General features: G+C 46.7%; 2 protein-coding genes across 7 annotated transcripts in view; one reads left to right on the forward strand and one right to left on the reverse strand.

Annotated features, from left to right (window-relative positions):
* Nucleotides 1-21,344, reverse strand: DENND11 (DENN domain containing 11; the record flags this gene model as incomplete). The annotated part of the gene is made up of 9 exons (XM_083401534.1): nucleotides 1-672; nucleotides 1,198-1,266; nucleotides 2,059-2,209; nucleotides 3,224-3,355; nucleotides 3,954-4,092; nucleotides 5,069-5,216; nucleotides 6,217-6,375; nucleotides 7,361-7,460; nucleotides 21,107-21,344. The coding sequence occupies 9 exons, from the start codon at nucleotides 21,342-21,344 to the stop codon at nucleotides 477-479; spliced, it is 1,332 nt and encodes a 443-aa protein (XP_083257660.1). The 3' UTR covers nucleotides 1-476.
* Nucleotides 12,214-23,234, forward strand: part of WEE2 (WEE2 oocyte meiosis inhibiting kinase) — a gene marked incomplete at its 5' end in the record, with an annotated part of 29,694 nt that continues 18,673 nt past the window's right edge. Inside the window, one exon of one of the 6 annotated variants that reach the window (XM_083401484.1) lies at nucleotides 12,214-12,271. In XM_083401484.1, coding sequence (XP_083257610.1) covers nucleotides 12,229-12,271 — 43 coding nt within the window. Of the gene's footprint in view, nucleotides 12,272-21,342; nucleotides 23,225-23,234 lie in introns of those variants that run through there. The other 5 variants (XM_083401483.1, XM_083401485.1, XM_083401486.1 and 2 more) reach the window with 5 other exon arrangements.

Genomic DNA, 23,234 nt, shown 5'->3' on the forward strand with positions numbered 1-23,234 from the left:
TCAAAGCAGTGTTGTATTTTTTTAAAAAATCACATTGGTCCCCAAGAGAGTAAAGTGCTTTCCCCACCCACCCAAATTTAGGCTCTTACAACAGCATGTGCTGGGTTGTTTAAGAGCAGGCAGGGAGGAAGGGAAGGAAGGAAGCAGACTATCAGTTTTACAGAACACAATGAGGGGCAGTATGACTGTGCAGTCTGTCCTGGAAGAGAGAAGCCACAACTTAAGTTATCTCCAAGAGCAATGGTTAAAAGTGTGTAAGTGTGTGTGTGTGTGTGTGTGTGTGTGTGTGTGTGAATATAAATAACACTTTCTGTAGAGGGTTCTCATAAATAAAAGGCAATCCTTCACGATTCAAGCTGTGGTGAGTTCCCGCAAAGCTGCCCTGGTGCTTCCAGTAGTCTTGGCAACAAGTGGCTGCCGTCCTCTCGCACTTGTTGTGTTCTCCGTCTCCTGCTCTGCCGCCGCCGCTCTCTGCTTTATGTACAACAAGGGTTATCAATGACCAGCATGACATCAATGCCATAGACTTCCAGTAGGTCCATGAGGAAGCTACGGTCGCCTTGGGGGTCCAAGCCCATTCCTCGGGCGTGGTCAGCTGTCAAGGTCTTGTCCTGGCTGGCTGACACCTCCATCAACGTCTGGAATATCCGGTTGTTCTGCTCCATGAAGAACCTTCAGAGATAATGCAAAATGGAGAGGTGTGAAGCCCAAAGCAGATCCCCTCTTTGATATGCTACACTAGCCTTCTTTTCTCTTTGTTTTGGTTTAGATTTGTGGGGTTTTTTATTGCAATGTATTAGGAAAAGTTTTAATAAAATCTGACTTTTAAAAAAATAATGGGAAAAATGAAAAAAGTAGGGATACGCAGACCTTCAGGCTCTATTTTTTACTAGGACTGCCAGAACCACCAACAGGAATGTACTGCAAAAACAGAACGAGAGGATTTTGAGCCTCGGAATTTTGTTTTGAGTTCCAGAATTCAATAGACCTTACAGTCCTCCCACTCACAAAAAAACAGTATGGCTTGGGGAAAACTGGGTGCTGCTGCTGCTGCCCTTTTGTTGCCACTATTGCTAAACAACTGGGAGCCCCAAACTATTGGTGATCTGCCACAAATCTCTCATGTATCACTGCCAGTAAATCCCGTGCCAGCCGCTGCCCACCCCTGCTCTGAAGAATCCCACATGAACAACTCACAGGATAAAAAGGTCCTCTTCACAAGAACTGCAGTCTCCGTCCACTTCCTGGGAGTACATCAGCATCTGTCTGAATAATAGAGAAACACAACTGTCACATCAAAACTGCTGCCTCTCGAATGATTCCTCTAGAGACTTCCAAAGGCAATTCCAAGTGATGCCATTGATCTACAAAGATCTGAAGAGTTTGAGAGCCTTGTATATCTAGGGGACCAACCATCTCTTTCCCTGTATTCCAACTTGCCCCAAGATGACCAAGGCCACACAGCAGAAGTGGGGGACCTTAGGCCTGCGTGCAAAATCCAGCCCTCTGGGCCTCTCTGCCTGGTGTTCAGGACTCTTCCAGGACCACACCCCCTATTCCCAGGCTACACCCCTCAGTGACCCTCCTCTGGACCCTCCTTGAGTACTGTTCTGTGGATGGAGGATGGAGATACAAGTGTGGGTATCTCTAGCTTTTACTGTACCAAGGTAAGAGTCACACCTGTGGCTCCACCCACTTTTACCTTTAGCCCATTACCTGCACGCTGCCCCCTGAAGGTTGTGCATGAGGAAATTTGGCCCTCAAGCTGATGAAGGTTCTCCATCACTAAACTACAGCAAACAGATGAGTATTGGGTGGACGTCTACAGATAGGGAAGTTTAAGTTCAGAAAAGCACACTAATTTTGACACTTGGTGCGTTTTTTTATAATTAATTTTCACGTTTCTGGTCTTAAGACCAGTCATTCCATAGACCTCCAAGGCCACATATGCTCTGGGGTCCAGATGAAGGGCTCAGAAGTTGGGAATAATCCGGAAACAATGCCCCCACACTCAAGATATGGGGAGAATCCACCAGGGAAAGCTTCTGCTGCTGCTACCTCTGATCATTAAGCCTCCGGTACTTTTCTTTGTCGGCGCTGTTAATTTTCAGGAGCGGCTGCAGATGCTCGTGGTGGGTCTTCACATTCTGGTTATCCACGTAGACGTCGTAGAGATCCCGCTTCTCCTCAAAGATTTTCTCCGTTGTGCCTGCCGGAAACAGGAAGAGAACAGGTCTACGTTAGTGAAATCGGTATTCATAACCCTCAGTTTATTTGTATGTCACTCTGCCACAAAGCATCCCCACATGCAGTCTCCTACACACAAAATGAAACAGCACAGTCCTAGAAAACTGCTGAATGCTGTCCATGATCTCTTAGGTACCCACTGTTAAGGCAAGGCTCCGCGAGGGGGGTAGAGGGTGGCAACACGAGAACAGGCCTTCTCTGCAGTGGCTCCCCGTTGTTGGAATGCTCCCCCTGGGAGGTTCGGCTGGAACCTTCATTATACACCTTTAGGTGCCAGGCAAAAACATTCCTCTTCAACCAAGCCTTTGGCTGATTGACATCCTATTTTAACTGTGTTGTGTGTGGGGGGGGGGGGATTCTTGGTTTGTTGTTGTTCTTATTTTTATTATGATTTTTGTATTTTAAATTTTGTAATTTTATGTTGTGGACTACCCTGAGATCTATGGATGAAGAATATACCTTTAATTAATTAATTAATATTAATAATAATACTGTATGCTAACAGTTTCTTCTTGTCTTTAGCCCAATCCCTTGCACAAGCAGAGCTAGAGAATTTCGGGGTAACAGAGCAAGCAAACATGTGCCTATAGAAAAGGTGTGAGGAACCTTTTTCGGCCTCGGCTGCACTGCGTCATGGGAAATCTTCTGGGGGCCACATTCCAATGGTTGGCAGGGCCAGAAGGAAAAGTAGGTGGAGCAATGGGTGTGGGTCTTACTACTGTTGTACAACACACTACCTTTCAAGCACACAATAGCCAGAGGGTCCTATGCATGAACGCTCTTCTTTCCATCATTCATCCAGGCAAGCAAGACTCAATGTCACAGTTAAGGTGCCTGTTCCAGCCAGGCAAAGCGGTACTGGAGGGTGCAGAGCAGGGCCAGGAAGGGGCGTGGCCTCAGGAAGAGTACTGAGGGCTAGGCTAGAGAGGCCTGGAGAACTGTCCCCGCCCCCTTGCATGGGATGCTTCATACTTACAGGCCACATACGACACTTCCGTCTCCAGCATTTCAATGTCAGCCACGTTGACGTAGAAGAAAGGCTTGGACTCAGGAACAGTCCCACCGATTCCAGGCAAGGAGACATTGGCAAGGCAGCAGCAGCAATAAACTGCAGACAAGGGCAGAGAGAAGGTGGTGCGTCTACATGGCATTGTCTACGTCAAAATGCTACCCCATATCCCTGCTCCCTTGTCTTTAATACAGATTCACTGTTTCCTTTTTATTTATTTGCAACACACTGGATTTTTGGTAGAAACTGTACAACTGGATTAAAACTTTGGGCTGTTTTTGTGTGTGTATACACACACACACACACACACACACACACACACACACACACGTAAAGGTAAAGGGACCCCTGACCATTAGGTCCAGTCATGGCCGGCTCTGGGGTTGCAGCGCTCATCTCGCTTTATTGGCTGAGGATTAGCATTACCAGATTGTTTGAAATGCTGCCCCTTGTTTTGTTCTGGCTGCAGGCATTTCTTTTCTCTCGCTGCATTTTGTGGTTTTGCATTTGCTGTCTCAAACCAGCAGCAATTATCTTGTGCGGATTACGTTTTATTCACAGTTTCATGCACCACTTTGGAATCTGTTGGTGCAGGGCGTTTAGAAAGAAACATTTCAAGCCAACAAACAGCAGAGGGGAGAAACTTTCACCGTGCGTGATTTGATAACAGGGACCACACCTCCCATTTTCTACGTACCTCTATAGCAGACCACCCCGACAGGAGGCGGGGAAAATATCAAAATGCGTTTCCGAAGCAAGGCAAACTTCCAGAGAGTCAGGATCTGCTCGCCAAAGAACTTAATGAACTGAGACATACAGCCTGCAGGGTGCGTGATCTGCAGCCAGATAAAAAAAACAGAGCAGGGAGTTAGCAACGAAACAGAAACAAGATGGCTCCCATTTTTGCTGCTGAGGTGCTGACTGCTAAAAACAAACAACAGATCCGAGAAAGGGGAGGAGAAGTACCCTGGAGCTTCGAATGTCCAGAAACTTCTATCCTTTCAGGCAAACAGAAGCAATGAACCACCCAGCTCACTTTGCAACCTTCGGCCAACACCCTCTCTCTCAGCTTATCCTAACACACAAGGTTGTGAGGGTACATTGCGGAAGATGGGGAAGATTCATGTACGTCGCCCTGAACTCTTTGGAGGAGGAGATGGAGGTGGATAAAAATGGAACAAACAAACAAATAAAAACACTTTTCTGTAGAGCATCTGCTCTACTCCTTGTTGTGCATTAGAGCAATAAACTGGGTGATAGAGTGCACTGAATTTCCCAACTTTCCAAATTCCAAAATGAGAGCTGCTAAAAAGTTTTAACCTGACTTGGGAATGCAATATATTTTGGTTAAATTAATATAATTTGGTTTTGCTTGGTAAGTAAAATATGTGCAAAATTGCAGAGAATTCATTAAAAAATGATTGCCAAGTACTTACAGTTGTATATATTAATAATTATTATTATTTATTTAGCAGTACATGACATCTTAATAAGGCAAAACTAAAATTATTTGGTTTTCCAAAAGCAGTTTATGTGCTTCTTCAACAAACATAAGACTTACCAAGCTAAATGTGCCCAGTCACAAACATAATATCAGCTTTGAATTACTAACATCCAAAAACATTTTTTAAGGCCCCTCACTGAATAAATTTGCAAAAATTAAGTTTCATGCCCTACTGTCACAGAATGCAAGAGGCCTCCAGAGATCCATCTTGGCCGCTAGCTAAAGCTACTTCGTGGCATCTGACCAGTGTGGCTCATTGGCACGCTCTGCCTTCATGCGAAGATCAATAACCGCAACCTATTTCTCACCTTCATCTCTGGGTACATGTATCTGTGGATGGAAGGCAGCCAGTGGACGGTTTGCTGGGAAACAAGAGTGCCAGCAGGGAGGACCCCTTTCTTGTCATCATAAAACGCCTCCAGGTGAGAGTAATGCCCTGGCATCTCCAGCTGATGTCTGAAAGGCAAGCAGAAAAGCAAGTCACAAAGGGTAACCAGAGAACAACCCTCCATTTGCAAGCCAACGCTATCAGTTTTGCATTAGTGGCACCTGCTGGTCCCTCTTTGGTGGTCACATGATTCCTTTCCTATAAGAACACAGGAAGAACCTGCTGTTCTCACAGGGAGCAACCAGATGCCTACAGGAAGCCAAAAAGGCAGGAACTGAGTGAAACAGCACTCTCCCACACGGCTCCTGGTGCAGCACAGCTTCCATGCTTAAGCACCTGGTGGCCTAAACAGTAGCATCCAGCCTCCATGCATGCGTCTTTTCAGAGCTGTTATTTCACTTACGAATTGCTTCCTACGAGGCACCTTGAGGTGGTTTGCAATGAAACAAGAGCGCGTTGCAAACAATCGCAAACATAAAAATAGTAAAAACGACTGCATTTATAAAAGCAAAAAAGGCATTGTGCATAAAACCATTAAAACTACAATTACATATATGTACAGTGGTGCCTCAGGTTACATACGCTTCAGGTTACAGACTCCGCTAACACAGAAATCATGCTTCAGGTTAAGAACTTTGCTTCAGGATGAGAACAGAAATTGTGCTCCGGAGGTGCGGCAGCAGCAGGAGGCCCCATTGGCTAAAGTGGTGCTTCAGGTTAAGAACAGTGTCAGGTTAAGAACAGACCTCCGGAACGAATTAAGTACTTAACTCGAGGTACCACTGTAATTTGTTTCATGCTCAGTACATATACCAACAACATTCACTTGGGAGGCTTGTTAGAAATGGAAGAGTCTTCAACAAGTGCCTAAAAGACAACAGAGGTGGTCTGACTTCTACGCGTCTCCGCTGGAAAATGACTTGGCAAAGCGGGTCATCCAAGCCACATCTGACACCATCCCAGAAAAGCCACCACGGTTTTGCAGCACAAACCAAACATTTCTCCTGAACCACTTTATGGTCCAGTAACAACCTCCCTCCCATTCTCCCTTTTTTTCTAATAACGTACCTGACCTGGTTCTCCAGGAAGTGCATGTATCTATACAGCAGGGTGTAGGAAGGAGAAAGAATCCCCACGGACTTCATCCGAGCGCCACGCTCTAACTCGCTCTCCACAGGCATGTTGGCGAAACAGGCCAAGCCGAAGCAAAGGCCTTTCCGGAAGTAACTGGAAAGGAAGATGGAATGGGAATAAAATAGGCAAATTGGGTGGGGGAGGCATGCAGAAAAAGCAGGATGGAGAGACAGTGCTTCCTGGATTGCAGGGGGTTCGACTAGATAACCCTCAGAGTTTCTCCCAACTCTACAATTCTATGATTTTTCCAGATACACATGTGTGTGCGCTAAAGACGCACTGAATTTGGACGCAAATCGCATTTGCTTGCTTTCCAGAACAGCAGCTTGATTGGTCCGTTGTGCTAAAAGAAAATAAATCTCTCTGCCTAGTTCTCCGAGAGTTACTCCACGAAACCAAGTTGGCCTTACTTCAGAGTAGACCTGCCCAGGACTAGGAAATTATTATTATTATTATTTATTATTTATACCCTGCCCTCCCCGGACAGAGCTGGGCTCAGGGCAGATAACACCGGTAAAATTACAGTAAAAACATACTAAGGGGTGGGGAAAACAATTTAAAATACAGCTTAAAATGCAATTTAAAATGCATCCTCATTTTAAAAGTAGCCCATATATCAAAACCATAAGGGTTCTAATTTGAGAGCACCATGATGAGAGTTGAAGGAGGGCAGTCTTTATGCTGGGCTAGTTAATCCAGAACGTTTAATCTCTGGGCTCTCCCCATCATCAGCTCTGGCTCTGCTCACGACTAAAGGGCTGCCTCCAACGGGTAACTCCATCTGCATCAACCAGGGCACCGGTGGGGGTGAAGGGTATATCTGTGCACAGGGCAAACCTTCCCCCCATCCCCCGTCGCCCAAAAGCCCTTGCAATATGCACTCAAACAGGGCAGTAAGGGCGGGGTATAAATTCAACAAATAAATGACTATATAACGAATATACCCTGTTAGTCTACAATGGTAACCACCTCGTCCATTTCATCAGGGGCAGCCTGTGCCGTGTGCTTTCTGGACAATGGCAGGATACGCACAATTGAACAGCACAAGCAGGACCCTGGGGACGTTTTGTACACTCACATGAAATCCGACTGAACTTTATGGGACCCGCTGGCCATGGATTTGAACTCGACGCCTTCCAGGTCAATGTCTTGCGGCAAACACCACTCAACCATGTTACCTGTGGAGGAGAGGGGAGAACGCAGCGTGAACACACACCTGGACACAAACACCAAGGCAATTGGCCAGAACGTATTATGCAGACGTGCCTACAACGGTCACTAATTCTGCTAGCCGTGGGAAGGAGGAAGAGGCTACGAATGGCAAACTGCTCCTCAACTCAGCAGTCTCACACCGACCTCTCAGATCCAAGCAGAGTGGCTGGGGAAACCCAGCCAGATGGGCGGGGTATAAAAATAAATGATTATGATTATTATAGAGCAGAAAGAGACAGGAAGCAGGGCCACTCCATCAGCTCAGCTGAAAGAAGAGCAGTTTTTGCCTCCTTCCCTCCTTGAACAGTTTTCCATTGCTGCAGGTCTTTACAAGCACTCTGTAACTAAGATATAATGCCTGAGCTCGCTTTTCCCTCCTCCTCCTCCTGCCCAATCCCTTTTCCTCTCGTGTCGTGTCTTTTAGACTGCAAGTCTGGGGGCAGGAGCTGATTTAATAGAGATATTTGAAAGGCACTTTGGGAGCCCTTTGTTAGCTGAAAAGTGGGGCTAAAATGTTTATATAAGTCCATCTAGTGCAATAGTGCTATCTCTGACAGGCCAGAACTCTCAAGGGGCTGAAGCAAAGATAAGATTTTTGACTTGATCCTTTTAAACTGGAGATGCCATGGATCTTCCACATGGAAAACCTGTCTCTACTCAATCCTCTTGAGTTATAGCCCCTCCTTAAAATCTGTGCCTCTCCTGTGCCTTATCCCCTTTCCTTTTGGCCTTGTCCTTTTAGTTATCTTTACTGATTACACTGTTATCCAGCCCTTCATCAGAGGAGCTCATGTCATCCTCACAACCACCCAGTGAGGTAGGTTAGGCTGAGGAAGTGATTCGGCCCAAGGTCACCCAGTGAGCTCCACCTCTGATGACAGGAGCCAGCCACCAGTAAATCACACTGAGCAAGTTGGAGCTGACTCTTTATTAGCAGAAAAACATGGTCTGCACAGGAGTGCCAGGCCTAAAGAGCACCGAAACTCATCTCTGGTCGGTCTTGCCCCCGTGAAGCAGTTGAGGAGACTGCAGGTCCCTGCCTTCCCACAGCTGCTTAAGTCCCCTCTTCTCCAGCGTTTTCCCCACGCAATCTGAAACTGTGCCTGTGTGAAGCTAACTTCTCAACCCTTTTCATGCCTCTTTTGGTTCTGGGAGACCAAGGGGGAAGGGAGGAAGCTAGTTGCAGCAGGAGAGGGAAACGCCTGTGATTCCTCACCAGCTCTGGTTCTTGGTCCCCCTTATCTCCATCCTCTGCTTCTGCCTCTGATTCTGGACTGCTCTCTGTCACAGCCTCCTCCTGCTCAATAAGCCCTGTTACCTCTTCAGCCTCTGACACCTTCTCTTCCCAGTCTGCTCCCTCTTCTCCCTCTGCCCACTGATCGTCGTCCCGCCACTGCTCTGCATCTTCTTCCCTTGGGGGTTTCCCAACTGTTGCCTCCCACCACCCCTCCGCATCCAACCGGTCCATCACACCCGAGTTGGGATTTGAACCTAAGTCTCCATGGTCATGATTTGACACTCCTAACCAGGCATAGGGAAACTTGGCCCTCCAGATGTTTTGGGACTACAGCTCCCATCATCCCTGACCTCTGATCCTGTTAGCTAGGGATGATGGGAGTTGTAGTCCCAAAACATCCGGAGGGCCAAGTTTGCCTATGCCTGCTCTTAACCATGGTATCAAAGTGGCTTTCCACACCACACCACACCGCCACCTGAGTGAACTTAGTCACAAGGGAGACGCTGATTGAAGGTTGCCTCTTACGAAACCTAGCTCCACCAAAAACACAACATTTTTTTCTCCAAGAGAGACTGCGAATGCTGATCCTCAAAATAGACGCTGCCATACTCAATACTTTTCAAGGTGAAACATGACCAGCATGGCAAAGAGTGGGGGAAATACTTGAAAAGCACCCACTGCAACTGTTGTCAATTTTAGCTGATGATTGCAGGCTGTTTATCTCAGATGGGCAGAAATGACAAGCTTAGATTCTAGGCCACAAAAAGTAACAGCTTTATTTTCCCTGTTCCAATCCTCTGCCCTACAAAAACAACCACCCTCTATCCACTGGGATCCGTACACTGGAAAAGCTATCAAGCCCACAAAGATGTCAATAGCCTCGCTATTATGTCGTTGCCAATCGGGTTGTGTTTTATATAGAAATTTCTCATTGCATGCGCAAACATCGATCAATAAAATTATATTTAGCTGCCGAAATCAAGCGTTGCCTATCATGTTCCTTCAGGAGCCTGAGTAAGCCCTGGGCCTAGTTAAGCAATATTATTTGCTTCACGGAAAGCAAAGCTTCATACATTCAGCCGTCTTAACTTAGTAGGTAGCAGAAAATTATTATTACGGAAACCACATTCTCTTTCCCCCAAGAGCTGCCTGTTTAACATTCATCATCTTTCATTCTGGTATCTAACTACTTCACTTGAGAAGCTGTGCCTCACCTCAAGCAAGCAGCCTCCTTCTGATTCCTCCTTTTACAACAAAATACACATTATTATACATCTGATAATTCAGGGATGGGGAACCTGCGGGCTTGCAGACGCTACTGGAGTCCAACTCCCATCAGTCCCAGTCAGCATTGGCAAATAGGTCAGGAATAATGGGAGTTTATGGGTGTATTTATTACCTTGAAATCCCGCCTTCTCCTTCAAGGAACTCAAGGTTCACCGTTCTCCCCACCTTGTTTAATCCCCACAACAGTGTTAGAAATTAGCCAGGGGCCAGGTACGTTTTGCGACTGGCGCGGGTCCAGCTGCGACCAAGTTGAGATCTCTGGATGATAGGTTGGCGGCTGACATCTCCACCTGCCTGTTCCCCCCAACCTTTCTTAAGCAGGTGCTTATTTATTTGCATTTATATCTCACCTTTTTCTCCAAGGAGAATGTGGTTCACCCCCCTCCTCAGTTAATTCCTGCAGCAACCCTGGTAAAGAGGCTGTGACTGGCCCAAGGTCACCCAGTGAGCCTGATGACTGAGTGGGGATTTGAACCCAGATCTCCCATGTCCTTGTCCGACAATCTAACCACTACACCCCACTGCCTTCCTAGGGTACTTCTGCTATGCGGCAGCTCTATAAATTAAGTAGGTAAATAGATATGGGGAAGGCAAAATGTCACTTAGAGAAGGAACTGAAATATTTTCCTGGAAGCTTGAATTTTATTCCGGATTGGTTTATTTGATGTCTGAATGTGTTGTAAACTGCTTTGAGGTTTTTTATTTAAAATATAAAGCGATATAGAAATGAAATGATTGATAATTAATAATAATAATAATAACTCATTGCAAAAGAGACAGAGTTGCCTTGACTAGACTAGACTAGACTATCTAGGGATGGCAGGCTTGTTGGTTTTGAATGTCTTCTGCAGAATTTTTTTTCTTTCCAATTTCATTGTTCTGTATGGGACAATGACAATAAAGATTATTGTATCATATTGTATCATATCATATCAACATTCCCTTGTAGTGACATTAATTAGTGTTTAAGGTGGCATTTGGGAATTAGCTTATATATCCGAGTTTCTAACATTGCTCTGCAAGGTAGGTTAGGCTGAGAGGCAACGAATGACCCAAGGTTCTCCAATGAGCTTCCCTGACTCTGTTTCGCTGGGAGTTGCACCAGTTTTCCGAAAGCTTTGGAGATGAACAGCTGGGTGTGGGAAGCGGAGAGAAGAGCTTGTTTGCCAGGATGAAATGCTCAGCTGCCTGGAGCGTTATCTCACCTCCAAATTTGTGTTTGTCTTAAGCAGAACAAACACAAGGAACAGGATGGGGAGGTAGGAAGGAAGAATACTGACGCTAAACAGGGCTGTGGTGGCAACTTGTTAAACCACTTAGCTGCATCTCTGCATGCTATGGGTTCAAGTTCCGGCACTCTCATCCTTTCTGTTTAACTATACAGTGGTACCTCGGGTTAAGTACTTAATTTGTTCTGGAGGTTCGTTCTTAACCTGAAACTGTTCTTAACCTGAAGCTAATGGGGCCTCCTGCTGCTGCTGCGGTTTCTCTTCTCATCCTGAAGCAAAGATCTTAACCCGAGGTAATATTTCTGGGTTAGCGGAGTCTGTAACCTGAAGCGTATGTAACCAGAGGTACCACTGTAAATAAAAACCTGATCTTGATTAGAAAGGGGGGGGGTTGCGGTCGGGGGGGGGGATGAGAGACGAAGTGGTATATTAAACTGTTCAAAACTGGTGCTTTAACTGCACCAGTTCAACAGGTAGAAGACAGCTAGATTTGGAACTGGGTGACCAAATGTATAAACCACTTATACCCTTGTTTCAATTTGTATTCCGCCTCTCAACCCGAAGGCTCCCAAGGCGCTACACAACACAACGTTAAAATATGCATACCGACCCCCCCCCCACAACACCCCAGTAAACCAAAATAATAAAAATAGCAAAGAACCAAATTTACAGACAATCCAGCAGAAATTCAAGTTCTCATAAATGGAATCAAGAGAACAAACAAGCAGCCTGGGCATTAAAGCCCATGAAGTACTGGGTACAGTAGACCTCCCCCCCCCCCCAAAAAAAAATAATCCTGAAAAATAGTGCGTCCAATGCTTGGGAAACATTTATCCCTTTCCTGCTCTCTCCCCCCGGCCCGGCAGGCTCACATGAAGTCACTCCTTTGTTTGCTCTTTGTCTTGCCCAACTGATTTGTATCTCTCCCCACCTACTCACCCAGACTCACATTTTTCTTGCCACGTCACCCATTTCACGCTCATGGAGCAAGGTGCTGAGGCAAGCCCTTGCCTGGCAGACGCAGGTAGGTTTGGCTAATGGCTCCGAACAGATGGTCAGCCTCCTCTGGGAAAGGCGTTTTCTCACCAAGTCACACCAAGTGTGTGTGTGTGTGATATATAACATGCCAAGTAGGAAGAAGTGTGCTGTGTCAAGCAAGCTCAGTGCTTTAATTAGAAGCCTCCTAAGTCAGTAGTTTTGTTTGCTTTGAGGAGAACGCAGCTGTTTGAAACAAAAATGAGGATGCTGGGTTTTTTTGGTCATTTGGGGGTGGTGGGACGGGACGGGATCACTGAACCCACACCCTCGCTCCCTCATTTCAATCCTGTTCATAAAAGCTAGATTATTAGAAATGATCTTCTGGCAGTTTCCCCATCACCTTCACTGAGACAGGATAAGTAACCCTGGGGCTGTTCTGACATAAAGCCAAAATATAGTTTGGACATCACACGAGTGGGCATCAGGCCAGTGTGTTTGCTCCCCTCACGTCTGGAGATAATCACGTCCTATTTGGGTTTCTTGCAAATCATAGTTTCCTGTTTTTTCTCCAAACAGGCAAACCATGGTTTCACACGCCTGCAAACCAGGATAGCCTTGAGAGAGAAAAGGGAGAGGAGGTTGGGTGTGCGACTCCTCAGGACTCAAACTTGGGATGCGTCTGAAATAATCTATTGCCTTTGCGACAGAACAGGACTGCTCCTTAAAGCAAGTTTTCACCCAAACCCTGAGTCCTGGAGTCACAAACCCAATGAAACAATAGTTGCTGGAAACCATAGGAGAGGAAAGTGCCCTTGTACTCAGGCCGTGCTTGCTGGTTTCCCATAGGTTGGCTACTGTGAGAGAAGGATGCTGGACTGGATGGACTCTGGCCTGATCCAGCAAGCTCTAATGTTCTTATTACATGTTCAATGGCATATGTCAGCCAAGCAGTGCAGCAATAGATGGTATCCTACCATAGAGATTTGAAGGTAGAGGGGCTTGGCTATTATGCATTATTCTCCAGCCCTGCACATGGCAGCACTGGAAGGGAAACCACAGTGATGGGAGGCTGAGGAATCCCTTGGTCTTTTTCTGTTTTTATAGCTGCTTCATGCAGTCATCCAATACCTGGTGTCAGTGACAGCAAAGCATCAATCTGCAGGAGGGAACTTGAGGACATGGGTCTTATAAGGTCCTCCAGACCCCCATCTGGCCAAGCCACAGTCCAATATCGGCTGAAGCTGACCCAGACGGAACCAACCCAAAACATTTTGCAACCCAAGTCCAAGCAGTGAATGGTGCCCTGTTTCCAGTCAAAGCGACCAGCACACAAAGCCAATCAAAACGTTTTGGCACCGCAAGCAGAAAAGTCCACAAACGCCTCTCCCATTTCTCCCCTGGCAGTGAAAATACAATACAGTGGTACCTCGGGTTACATACGCTTCAGGTTACATACGCTTCAGGTTACAGACTCTGCTAACCCAGAAATAGTACCTCGGGTTAAGAACTTTGCTTCAGGATGAGAACAGAAATCGTGCTCTGGCAGCACGGCAGCAGCGGGAGGCCCCATTAGCTAAAGTGGTCTTCAGGTTAAGAACAGTTTCAGGTTAAGAACAGACCTCCAGAACGAATTAAGTTCTTAACCCAAGGTACCACTGTAATAATAAATTAAATGGTGAAGAATTTGCTGCCCTTTCATAACTTCCAGAATCAACCACCTGAGGCGACTGCTTCATTCTGTCTAACAGTGGACTCAGGTAAAGAAAGGACAGGGGTCATTGCATAGTTATTTCTTCTGGGCAGGGAAGAGAGGTGCTTCTGCACTCTTCCCACAAACAGCAAATATCTAGGTCACACCTGCACTATACATCTGAAGCCTTCTCATGCCCCTTTAAACAGTCTTGACCCTTGGTTTCCCGCAAGTGGTATCATACCAATTTAAATGTAAAGTGCAGACGAGTTCCCAGTTAAACTTTTTCCCTTCCCTGTTTCAGCTTCTACTTCTCTCTTGTGTTCTGCGGAATGCACACACAACGATAAAGCCAAAACAACATTATTTACAAAATGGAGTGGCATGCGCATGGCTGAGGAGATGCACCCATAAATTACTCCCAGAACCAGGGTGGATTTGATTTAAATCACTAGTCAGTAAGACTTGATTTAAATCTTTTTTTCTTTTCTTTTTTACAAAAAGACTCATTCTTGCTGGTATAATCTTAATACTTACAACCAGAGGAAGGTTTCGTTTTTGGAATAATACAAGAAAACAATCATTTCCTTAATAACAATTTGAACAATTTAACTAACAATTTTAGTTTAGTTTAGTTAAACAATTTATTTAACTAAAGCAATAACATTATAGCATATGTATCCATGTTTTTGTTTGTTTTGTTTTTTTAAAAAACTTAGACGGCATTTTAGCACACATGAAAAACTTAAAACAAATCCTTATTTCCTGATGAATAGAGTTTGGACTATAATGTAACTTAAATAGAAAAGTATCTTTAGAAAGATTTTTCCTTCAAAAGCATTTTATTTTAAAAATCCAATTTAAATTAAAAAAAATGATTTAAATTTTAAAAAATCCAATTATTATTTTTAATCACTGGTTTTTATCCACCCTGCCCACAACCCTGGCACAAGTGCGTTCCATACCGTACTCATAAGAGCTACGGATGCACTGACACTATGGGGAAAGAAAAACGCTTCCCGTAACTAAACAAGGCCGTTTAAGCGGTGGGAATTTGGGTATCACTGCAAGTTCTACCCTAAGGGAAGAGGTCTAGATCTTGGACAGGAGCACAACAGTCCCCTCCCAGTGGCGTAGCATGGGGGGTGCAGGGGAGGCCGGCCGCACCGGGCGCAACATCTGGAGGGTGGCGCGCTCGTACTCGCAGCTCTCTGCCCCTACCTGGCTCACTCACTTTCTCTCACTGCAGTGCTGGCTGTGCGAATCCGAGCCGCCGGGTCGCCGCCCACTGTGGAGGGGGGGGTGCCAGGCGTGCGGTGCGGTGCGGAGAGAGAGCGAGGGACTATCTGGGGGAGGGACAGTGCAGCGGGGGGGGGGGGGGCAAATTACTTGCCTTGCCCCGGGTTAGGGGGCGCAAATTACTTGCCTTGCCCCGGGTGCTGACAACCCACGCTACGCCACTGTCCCCTCCCACTGCAGTTCACCTGTAACTGGTATTTGTGCTGCCTCTGACACATTCATACCGTACAGTTACACACTTTAAGCAGCCATGGCTTCCCTCGAATAATCCTAGGAGCTGTAGCTTGTGACGGGTGCTGAGAGTTGCTAGGGGACCCCTATCCCCCTGACAGAGCTGCAGAGTTCTCAGAGTTCTCTGCAAAGGAGGACTGAGTGCCAAACCACTCCGGGAAATGTTCGCTGTGAATGTGGCCACACTCATCTTGAATAGTAGCCGCTGATGTCAACTGATAGCACGTGTTTGCAGGGAATAAGGAAAGTCCTCCACAAAGTGACTAATTCTGACATCAGGAAGACTTTCAATTGAGCCCAAAAGCAGAACTTGAAGAGCCCCAAGGTTAGAACTGCAAATTTGTGGTCAGGGAAATATTAGCGAGGCAATCCAGAATTTACTTCCTCCCATTCCTCAACATTCGCAAAGAACGTAACCGGTAAGGCGAAAGGGGAGGCGGAGAGAGAGTCTGTTGATGTTGTCATTCGCTTCCTTCCACAGAAGAAGAGGCAAAAGAAATTTGTCACATGAGGGGATGTGAGAAAACAGTGCATGGTGTTTCTATTTAAAACTGCTATCCTGGCCTGTGTGATATTTAAGCTACCGTTTTGTCATTAATCATTTTATTTTTTAATATCTAGAAATGACATCTTGCTATAACTTCCTTGTACTTTTAAATGCATTTATATTTGAAGATTTGGACAGCACTGTGGCTCGACTGTTTGTGCAAGTAGACATAAATCCATGAACTGTAATTTGAATTTTTCACTAGTGCTAAAAACAAAAATGAAAAACCCCCACTCCTCACTGTAGTCTGGTTGAGGCTGGTACTGTCAGCGAGCCTGTCTACATTCATAAATGACCAACAGATGGCCACCATTTCTTCGAAGACATCTGAGGAACGGATTTGCAGCCAAAACTCAGGGGAGGCAACAGAGGGGACAAAAAATGTGGGCAAAGTTGCAGGAGAATACAGTGACATGGGAAGATGCCTTATACAGTGGTACCCTGGAAGTCAAACAGAATCCATACCGGAAGTCCGTTCGACTCCCAAAACGTTCGGAAACCAAAGTGTGGCTTCCGAAAACAGACGTTCGGGTTCCAAAGAAGGTTCGCAAACCGCAACACTCACTTCCGGGTTTGCGGCATTCGGGAGCCAAAACATTTAACTCGCAAGGCATTCAGAATCTAAGGTAGGATTGTACTAAGATCAGACCATTGGTCCATTGCTGCCTACAATGACTAGCAGCAGCTCTCCAAGGTTTCAGACAGGACATAATTCCAGCCCTTACCTGGAGATGCCAGTAACTGAACCTAGGGCCTTCAGGATGCAAGGCAAGTGTTCTGTCACTGAGCTGCAAGCCTTCCCCAATACGCTGTGGGAAATTAAAATGGTGGCTAGATTCAGCTACCAGGCACTGCTTGGGAGGACCAAACTGGGGAGGGGGAAAATAAGAAGTGCTGGGGAACAGGAGCCTGGGGCAGATATCAAGCGCAGGCCGGGCCCAGATGTTGTCCCTAGCTAAGGACAATGTGACTATAACAGACACATCACATCTTCCCAGAACAGAGAGGGGAAGGGGTCAGTGGCAACCACCAGCTATGACTGTCTAGAAGGCCAAGCCAAAATATGTAGACTCTGATAATAGCGCAATTATGTCTGCTTCCTTAGACAAGGAAGAGCCCTTTTGGTGGTGGCCCTAAACCTATAGAACAACCTCCCCAATGAAGTACACTTTGTCCCAACCTTAGGTGCTGGGTAAAAACCCAGTTTTTTTGCTGGACTTTTAGAGGGTGGTGGATTAAGTCATTGTTATGATATTGTTAATTATGTAATTTACAGTAACTGCTTCAATGTTTCTGTTTATTAAGCATTATGTTTTTCAATATTATCTTTGCAAACAGTGATCATTTTTGGTAAAGGTATAGAAATCTCTTAAGGAATTCAATGCACAGATTCATACCACCGAACGGATATGAAGTCTGAAGTCACCCTCCAAGCACTTCCAACACAGAGGGAGAGAAAAGGCAGCCTCACCAAACAGGAGGATTAGAGACCACCATGCTCCTTTTGCAAGTACTTCTTTCTTCAACCCGCCCCAAACACAGCAGCCATGCAGACACCACCAGAAGCAACATCCTAAGGACGATCTAACACGCCATCGCACACCTATCCACGACCTTTTCATTACAGGTTTCATAATCAACCCAGCAGATTTTGCACCACATGGCTCGGGAACTTGCTAGGCATTTAAAGAACCCTTGAAGTTAAGTGCTCTTCAAGCGAAGCATTAATTATTGAGCTTCACAAAAGCAAGAAGCCACTCCACAGTCTCTCAAGCAAGGCCAACTCAAGTGGCTAAGACAAAACTGGATGCATGTATGTAAACTGCCTTGGTGAGCCATCAATACCTGAATTAGGACCAAATAAGATATAAGCTACTTGAACGAACTTGTTGAAGGCGAGCGTGGCATCAGTCAATGCTACAGGTTACCCTGGAAAAAGAATCAGCTGGAACGCAGCCCAATCCTTTAGCGTTTTCGCTCAAGTTCAATAGGACTTTATTCCATACAAGAAGAATTGTAGGACTGCCATTGTAGGATACCCAGGTCATTTTAGGAAGGCCTAAAAAGGCTAAATAAGAGCTTAAGAGCCATGTTAAAGGTAAAGGGACCCCTGACCATTAGGTCCAGTCGTGGACGACTCTGGGGTTGCGGCGCTCATCTCGCTTTACTGGCCGAGGGAGCCGGCGTACAGCTATGACTAAGCCGCATGACTAAGCCGCTTATGGCGAACCAGAGCAGTGCACGGAAACGCCGTTTACCTTCCCACTGGAGTGGTACCTATTTATCTACTTGCACTGCGTGCTTTCGAATTGCTAGGTTGGCAGGAGCAGGGACCGAGCAACGGGAGCTCACCCCGTCGCCATGTTAGAGAGGGCCAAAAGCTTATCACTGTTTTCCCCTGGCAGATGCCCCTAGGATTCCTGCAAGCAGAAGCTGAGTGCAATTGCAGTCTCCCCACCTGAGGTTTCCAGAAACTGGTATTCATACTGCCTCCCATAACATGACCAACCTGGCTGGTAGTCGCTGATAGACTTATCCCCCATGAGTTTTATCTAATCCTCTTTTAAAGACAAGCTGGCAGCTGTCACCCTATCTTGCAGCAGCTATGATGTTATCATTTTTATTTAGACAAAATGTGTTTTTTTTTTACTTAAACAGGCTTTTGGCTTACAAGCCGGCTTGTGAATATACTGAAATTGCTTTTCATTAGTTGTTTATAAATGACTGATGTTTTTTACCTGTCTTGTTTTTTAATGGTGTATTCACAGCTATTATCTATTTTTAATATATTTCATTGTATCATTGTTGTTAGTTGCCTTCAGTAACCTCCAGTGAAAAAGCAGGAAACAAAACCCACACAATTTGCATATATTTCCAAAGAACTTGTTTAAACTGTTGAAAACCTGCCACATATTCATGCAACAGGATGTAGGTAAAGGACACAACACAAGAAATAAGGAAATATTGAGCCACTCCAAAAAGATTCATGCTGCAGAAACTTCACAGAGAAAATGGTACTCAGTTTTGCTTATCTTTATAACAGTAAGGCTGGGCTTAATTCTTCCTGTTAGTGTTCAAAAGCAAAGGTAACTCCAGGAATATGCGGCAATGCCTTTAAGCACGTGCAGAGTATTTTTCTCCCTACCAGCCAAGTAACCACAAACAATCCTTGTATAGTTGGAGTTAAAGAGCAGGATGTCCAGGATCAATGGCATTTGGGAGCTTTCTGACGCCACAAATCTCTCATTTTAACACAAGGGTTGCCAACCCTTTTGTGCCAATGGGCACATTTGCAAACCGGATAAACTATTGCTGGCACCCCACAACCTTTCCAATGGGCAACAACAGAATTCAACCATTTCAGTGGAAGGGAAAGGACCCTTCTGGTTACAGGGAAGGGCTCTGCAAGCATGCTGGTGACCTCTAACAGGTTTCATACTATATCTGCTTAAGATAGTCCTTCCAACTACTCCTAATTGGTAACATTCATACAGAATGTAATAGAAAACATATCTTCAACTTTGCAGGTGAGAATGCAATGGGATCTGACCCAAGGCCCATCCAGTCCATCATTCCACTTCCCAGAGTGGCCAATAAGAAGCCCACAAGCAGGGCTTGAAGGCAACAGTTATTTGGTCTCCTTGTTATTTGGTCTCCAGAAACTGGTAGCCTGTGGCATATTGCCTCAGAACAGTATGGCTCCTTCTAGCCATAATGGCTGGTAAGACCTGTCTTCCTCCGCGAATTTGTTTGATCCTCCCCAAAAGCTACCTAAACAAGCCCACAGCTCATTGCTACATTCTGTGGCAGCGCATTGTGTAAGGCAGTGCAGTGCTTCTGGATGATGCTGGACTACAAATCCCATCAGTCTCAAGCAGCATGGCCAATGGCTGTGGTTGATGGGAGTTGTAGTCCACCAGTATCTGAAGGATACCCCATTACCTACCCTGGCTGCAAGTTAAGATACGTAGTGAGAAGCGATACACCCTTTCTGTCCATCCACAATCAACACCTATCAATGTAATTGGATAATCCCATACTCAAGTATTATGGGAGATGGAGAGAGAGAAATCCCTTCATGTCCGCCATTAAGAGCAGCAGAGACGGACAGACCAACCTGGGCATCTAAAGGTACTAGGAAGTCCTTTTGGGACAGCTCCACCAGAACAAGCACAACTGTGCACTTGTGCAATTCAATGACACTTCCACTGGAATATGTCCCAGAGAATCATGCCCCATATTCACGGATGCATGAGTGGGAAAGGGGGGACCATCTATATTTTTCACACCAGGCATCTAAATGCTTTGGGCGAAGTCCCTGGAGTGGTACCCTGAAGTTGCAGTTTGAGAGGGTCAATGGTGAAGGCCCTACTGCTTCCAACAGGGCCTCTCTGAACGCAGTGGGTAGACAGCGTATGACTTTATCCCCTTCCATCGTCTGGAGATGTCTTCCAAGGATACCTGTGTGGGAGGGGGGTGCTACACAATTGGGGCAAACATGGCACCGTCCCACTAGCCTCAGTTTGCCCCACCTGCCTGCCTTCTCTGCTTACAACCAATCAGACCTTTCACCCTCAATGGGCATCATCAGCTACCACTGAGGTGGCTGCCGCAAAGGGCAACCATGACTCACATTGGGTGGAGACACTATTAAGTTTTCCATTAGGAAAAGCCTGGTGGAAAAGCAAACAGATGCAAGTCACCTTCCCTGCCCAAGAATTCATGGCTGCTATCTCAGGAACCGCTCTGGGCATCACAAGGCAGTAGGAAAAGAGGTGACACATCCCTAATGCCAACCTACCGGTTGGTTTCCTTCTTAGGAAGGTGTATGCCGACCTGCAACAGCAGTTTAAAGGAGGCAGAGAGGAGCGCCCTTTGTGCATGGTCAGAGGAACTCGGTTCTGCCAGAAAGCAACCCAAAGGGGAAGAAACCACACACACACAAGCTCCTGTTGAGGTCTTGCTGCTGTAAAGGCACCCACCACCTCGCGCAACCCGGGCTGCCAAGGGGGGGGGCGAACTGGGTGCGAATCCGAGTCCCTTCCTCCTCCACGGGGGGAAAGGGAGATCCGGCGAGGGCATCCCTAAGCGATTCCACTGCAAGCAGCCCTTACCCGTGCGGGGATCGAAGGTGACCACGAACACGGCCAAGATCTGGTCCTCCTCCACCTGCTCGGCTCCTTCCTGGTCCTGGAGGCGCCCGCCGGGGCCGCCGCCACCGCCGGCGGCTGCCTCCCCCTTGACGCCAGAGCAGGAGCCCCCCCAGCCGCCGGGCTCGCCGGGCTCCGGGAGGGAGACGGCCGGGCCCTCGGCCCAGAAGAGCAGCGGCGCGTCGTCGGCTTGCTCCACCATGGCCCAGCCAACCAACCAGCCAGCCAGCTGCGGCGCTTGGCGGAGCCGAGGGGCGGCGCTTGGCGCGCTCCGACGACGCCCGGCCCCCTCGCTTCCCGGGCCGGCCGGCCAGACGGGGCCTTGCGCGGGCTGCGGGCAGCTGACGCCCAGCTCGGAGGAGGAACGCCCGCCTGCCTCTGCCCGCGATCCTCTTGGTGCGCAGGGAATCGGCCGCCTGCAAGCCCGTGTGCGCGCTGGCGGCCGCGCGCAAACTTGGGAGGTGGCGCACGGGCCTCTGGACGCTTGTTCGGTGGGAAGGAAAAGTCCCGAGTAAACACGCGCAGCGCTGCACCTGAAAGCCTAACCGCCCGATCCGTTTTACGCTACGTGTAAATACCCCCACCCCATTAAACTGCTCAAGGACTTGCACTGCAAATTCTTGTAGCCTTTTGCCTTTCTTAAAAGGCTTAACAGGGACGCACGCGCCTTTAAAATGAATGAAATTTTCTTCTGAGTTTGGAGCTTCTTTGTTTCCCACCTTTTCCTGGCAACAACCCTGTGAGGCTGAGTTCCATGCTATGAGGATTTGCACCCGTCTATTGCTCTAACTGTGATGCTGGGTGGTACTGGCTTTTTGAATGGGGTTTACTCTGTGGTAAGCAGGTTTAGGAGTGCAAAGAACAAGTCTGTCGGTTAAAGTGCCACCTATGAGTAAATATGCATAAGATTTGGTTGCAAGTTCCTCTGCTCAGGATTACATGCTAAAGGCACAATCTCTGGGGGTGTCCAATCAGAAATGAGACTTCCTTTCTGGCACTTAGGCTTACTCACAATTATTCTCCACCAAATTCAGTAGGGCTTCCCTCTGGACTTGTCAATATGTTGGTTTGGACTGCAGGCTAGGTTATATATATATAGCATATCCTGCCTATTTTTCCAAAGAGGTTTACCATCCAGAACACAAACGCAATACATAACAGCAATACAAATACTAACAATTAGCTTCAGAACCAATCAGCCAGAATATCCAAAACATGCAGACACTAAAGATAGACCAGCAAAGAGGGATCATGCCATAGCATACCTGCCACTGATACCCTTACCCTCCTCAAATGTGCCTTATCCTCTTTTAAAGCCTTGCAAGCTGGTGGCCAACACTGCCTCTGTTGGGAATGAATTCCATGGTTTTTCCATGTGCAAAAGTCCTTTCTTTCGCCTGTCCTGAATCTTCCAACATTTCAGCTGCAATGGATGGCTCTGAGTTGTGGAGAACAACATTTCTCCAACCACTTTCTCCATACCAACTCTACAATATCCTTCTTCAGGCAAGGCGGCCAGAACTGTACGTGCTACTTCTCCCAAGTGCAGTTACACTGCAGATTTCAATAACTACTCTGTGTTTTATTTTCATTTCCTAATGATCCCTAGTATGGAATTTGCCTGCTTTTTCACTGCTGCTGCACACTGTGTCAACATCTTCAGTAACCTGTCTGCTGTGACCCCCCCAAAGTCTCATTTCTGGTTGGTTCAGACCCCATGAGCGTATCTGTGAAATCATGTCCATTCGCTCCGTTTGGAAATGTCCTTTTGGCCCTCTTTGCCATCTTTCTGTTTTAGCCACTCTGAACAATTTTGTATCGCCAGCAAACCTGGCTACGCCACTGCTCACCCTTACTTCTCATGGGCAAGCACTTTCCAATGCTGAGGGAGCTGCATAGATGCAAGTCCTTGCAGGATGGACCACGATGAAAAACAGGAAGCTACACAGGGAAGGGAACTGCTCTTAAGTGGCATTTTGCAAAACCTCAATCCCAGCATGCAGTGTAAGGCCAGACCTGCAATTCAGTAGGCTAAGCAGGAAGGAAAGAGCAGGAAATGGTATGGGGTCATTTTGAACACAGGTGATGCTGT

The sequence above is a fragment of the Podarcis tiliguerta genome (assembly GCF_965153285.1).
Source record: "Podarcis tiliguerta genome assembly, chromosome: 10".
Lineage (NCBI taxonomy): Eukaryota > Metazoa > Chordata > Lepidosauria > Squamata > Lacertidae > Podarcis > Podarcis tiliguerta.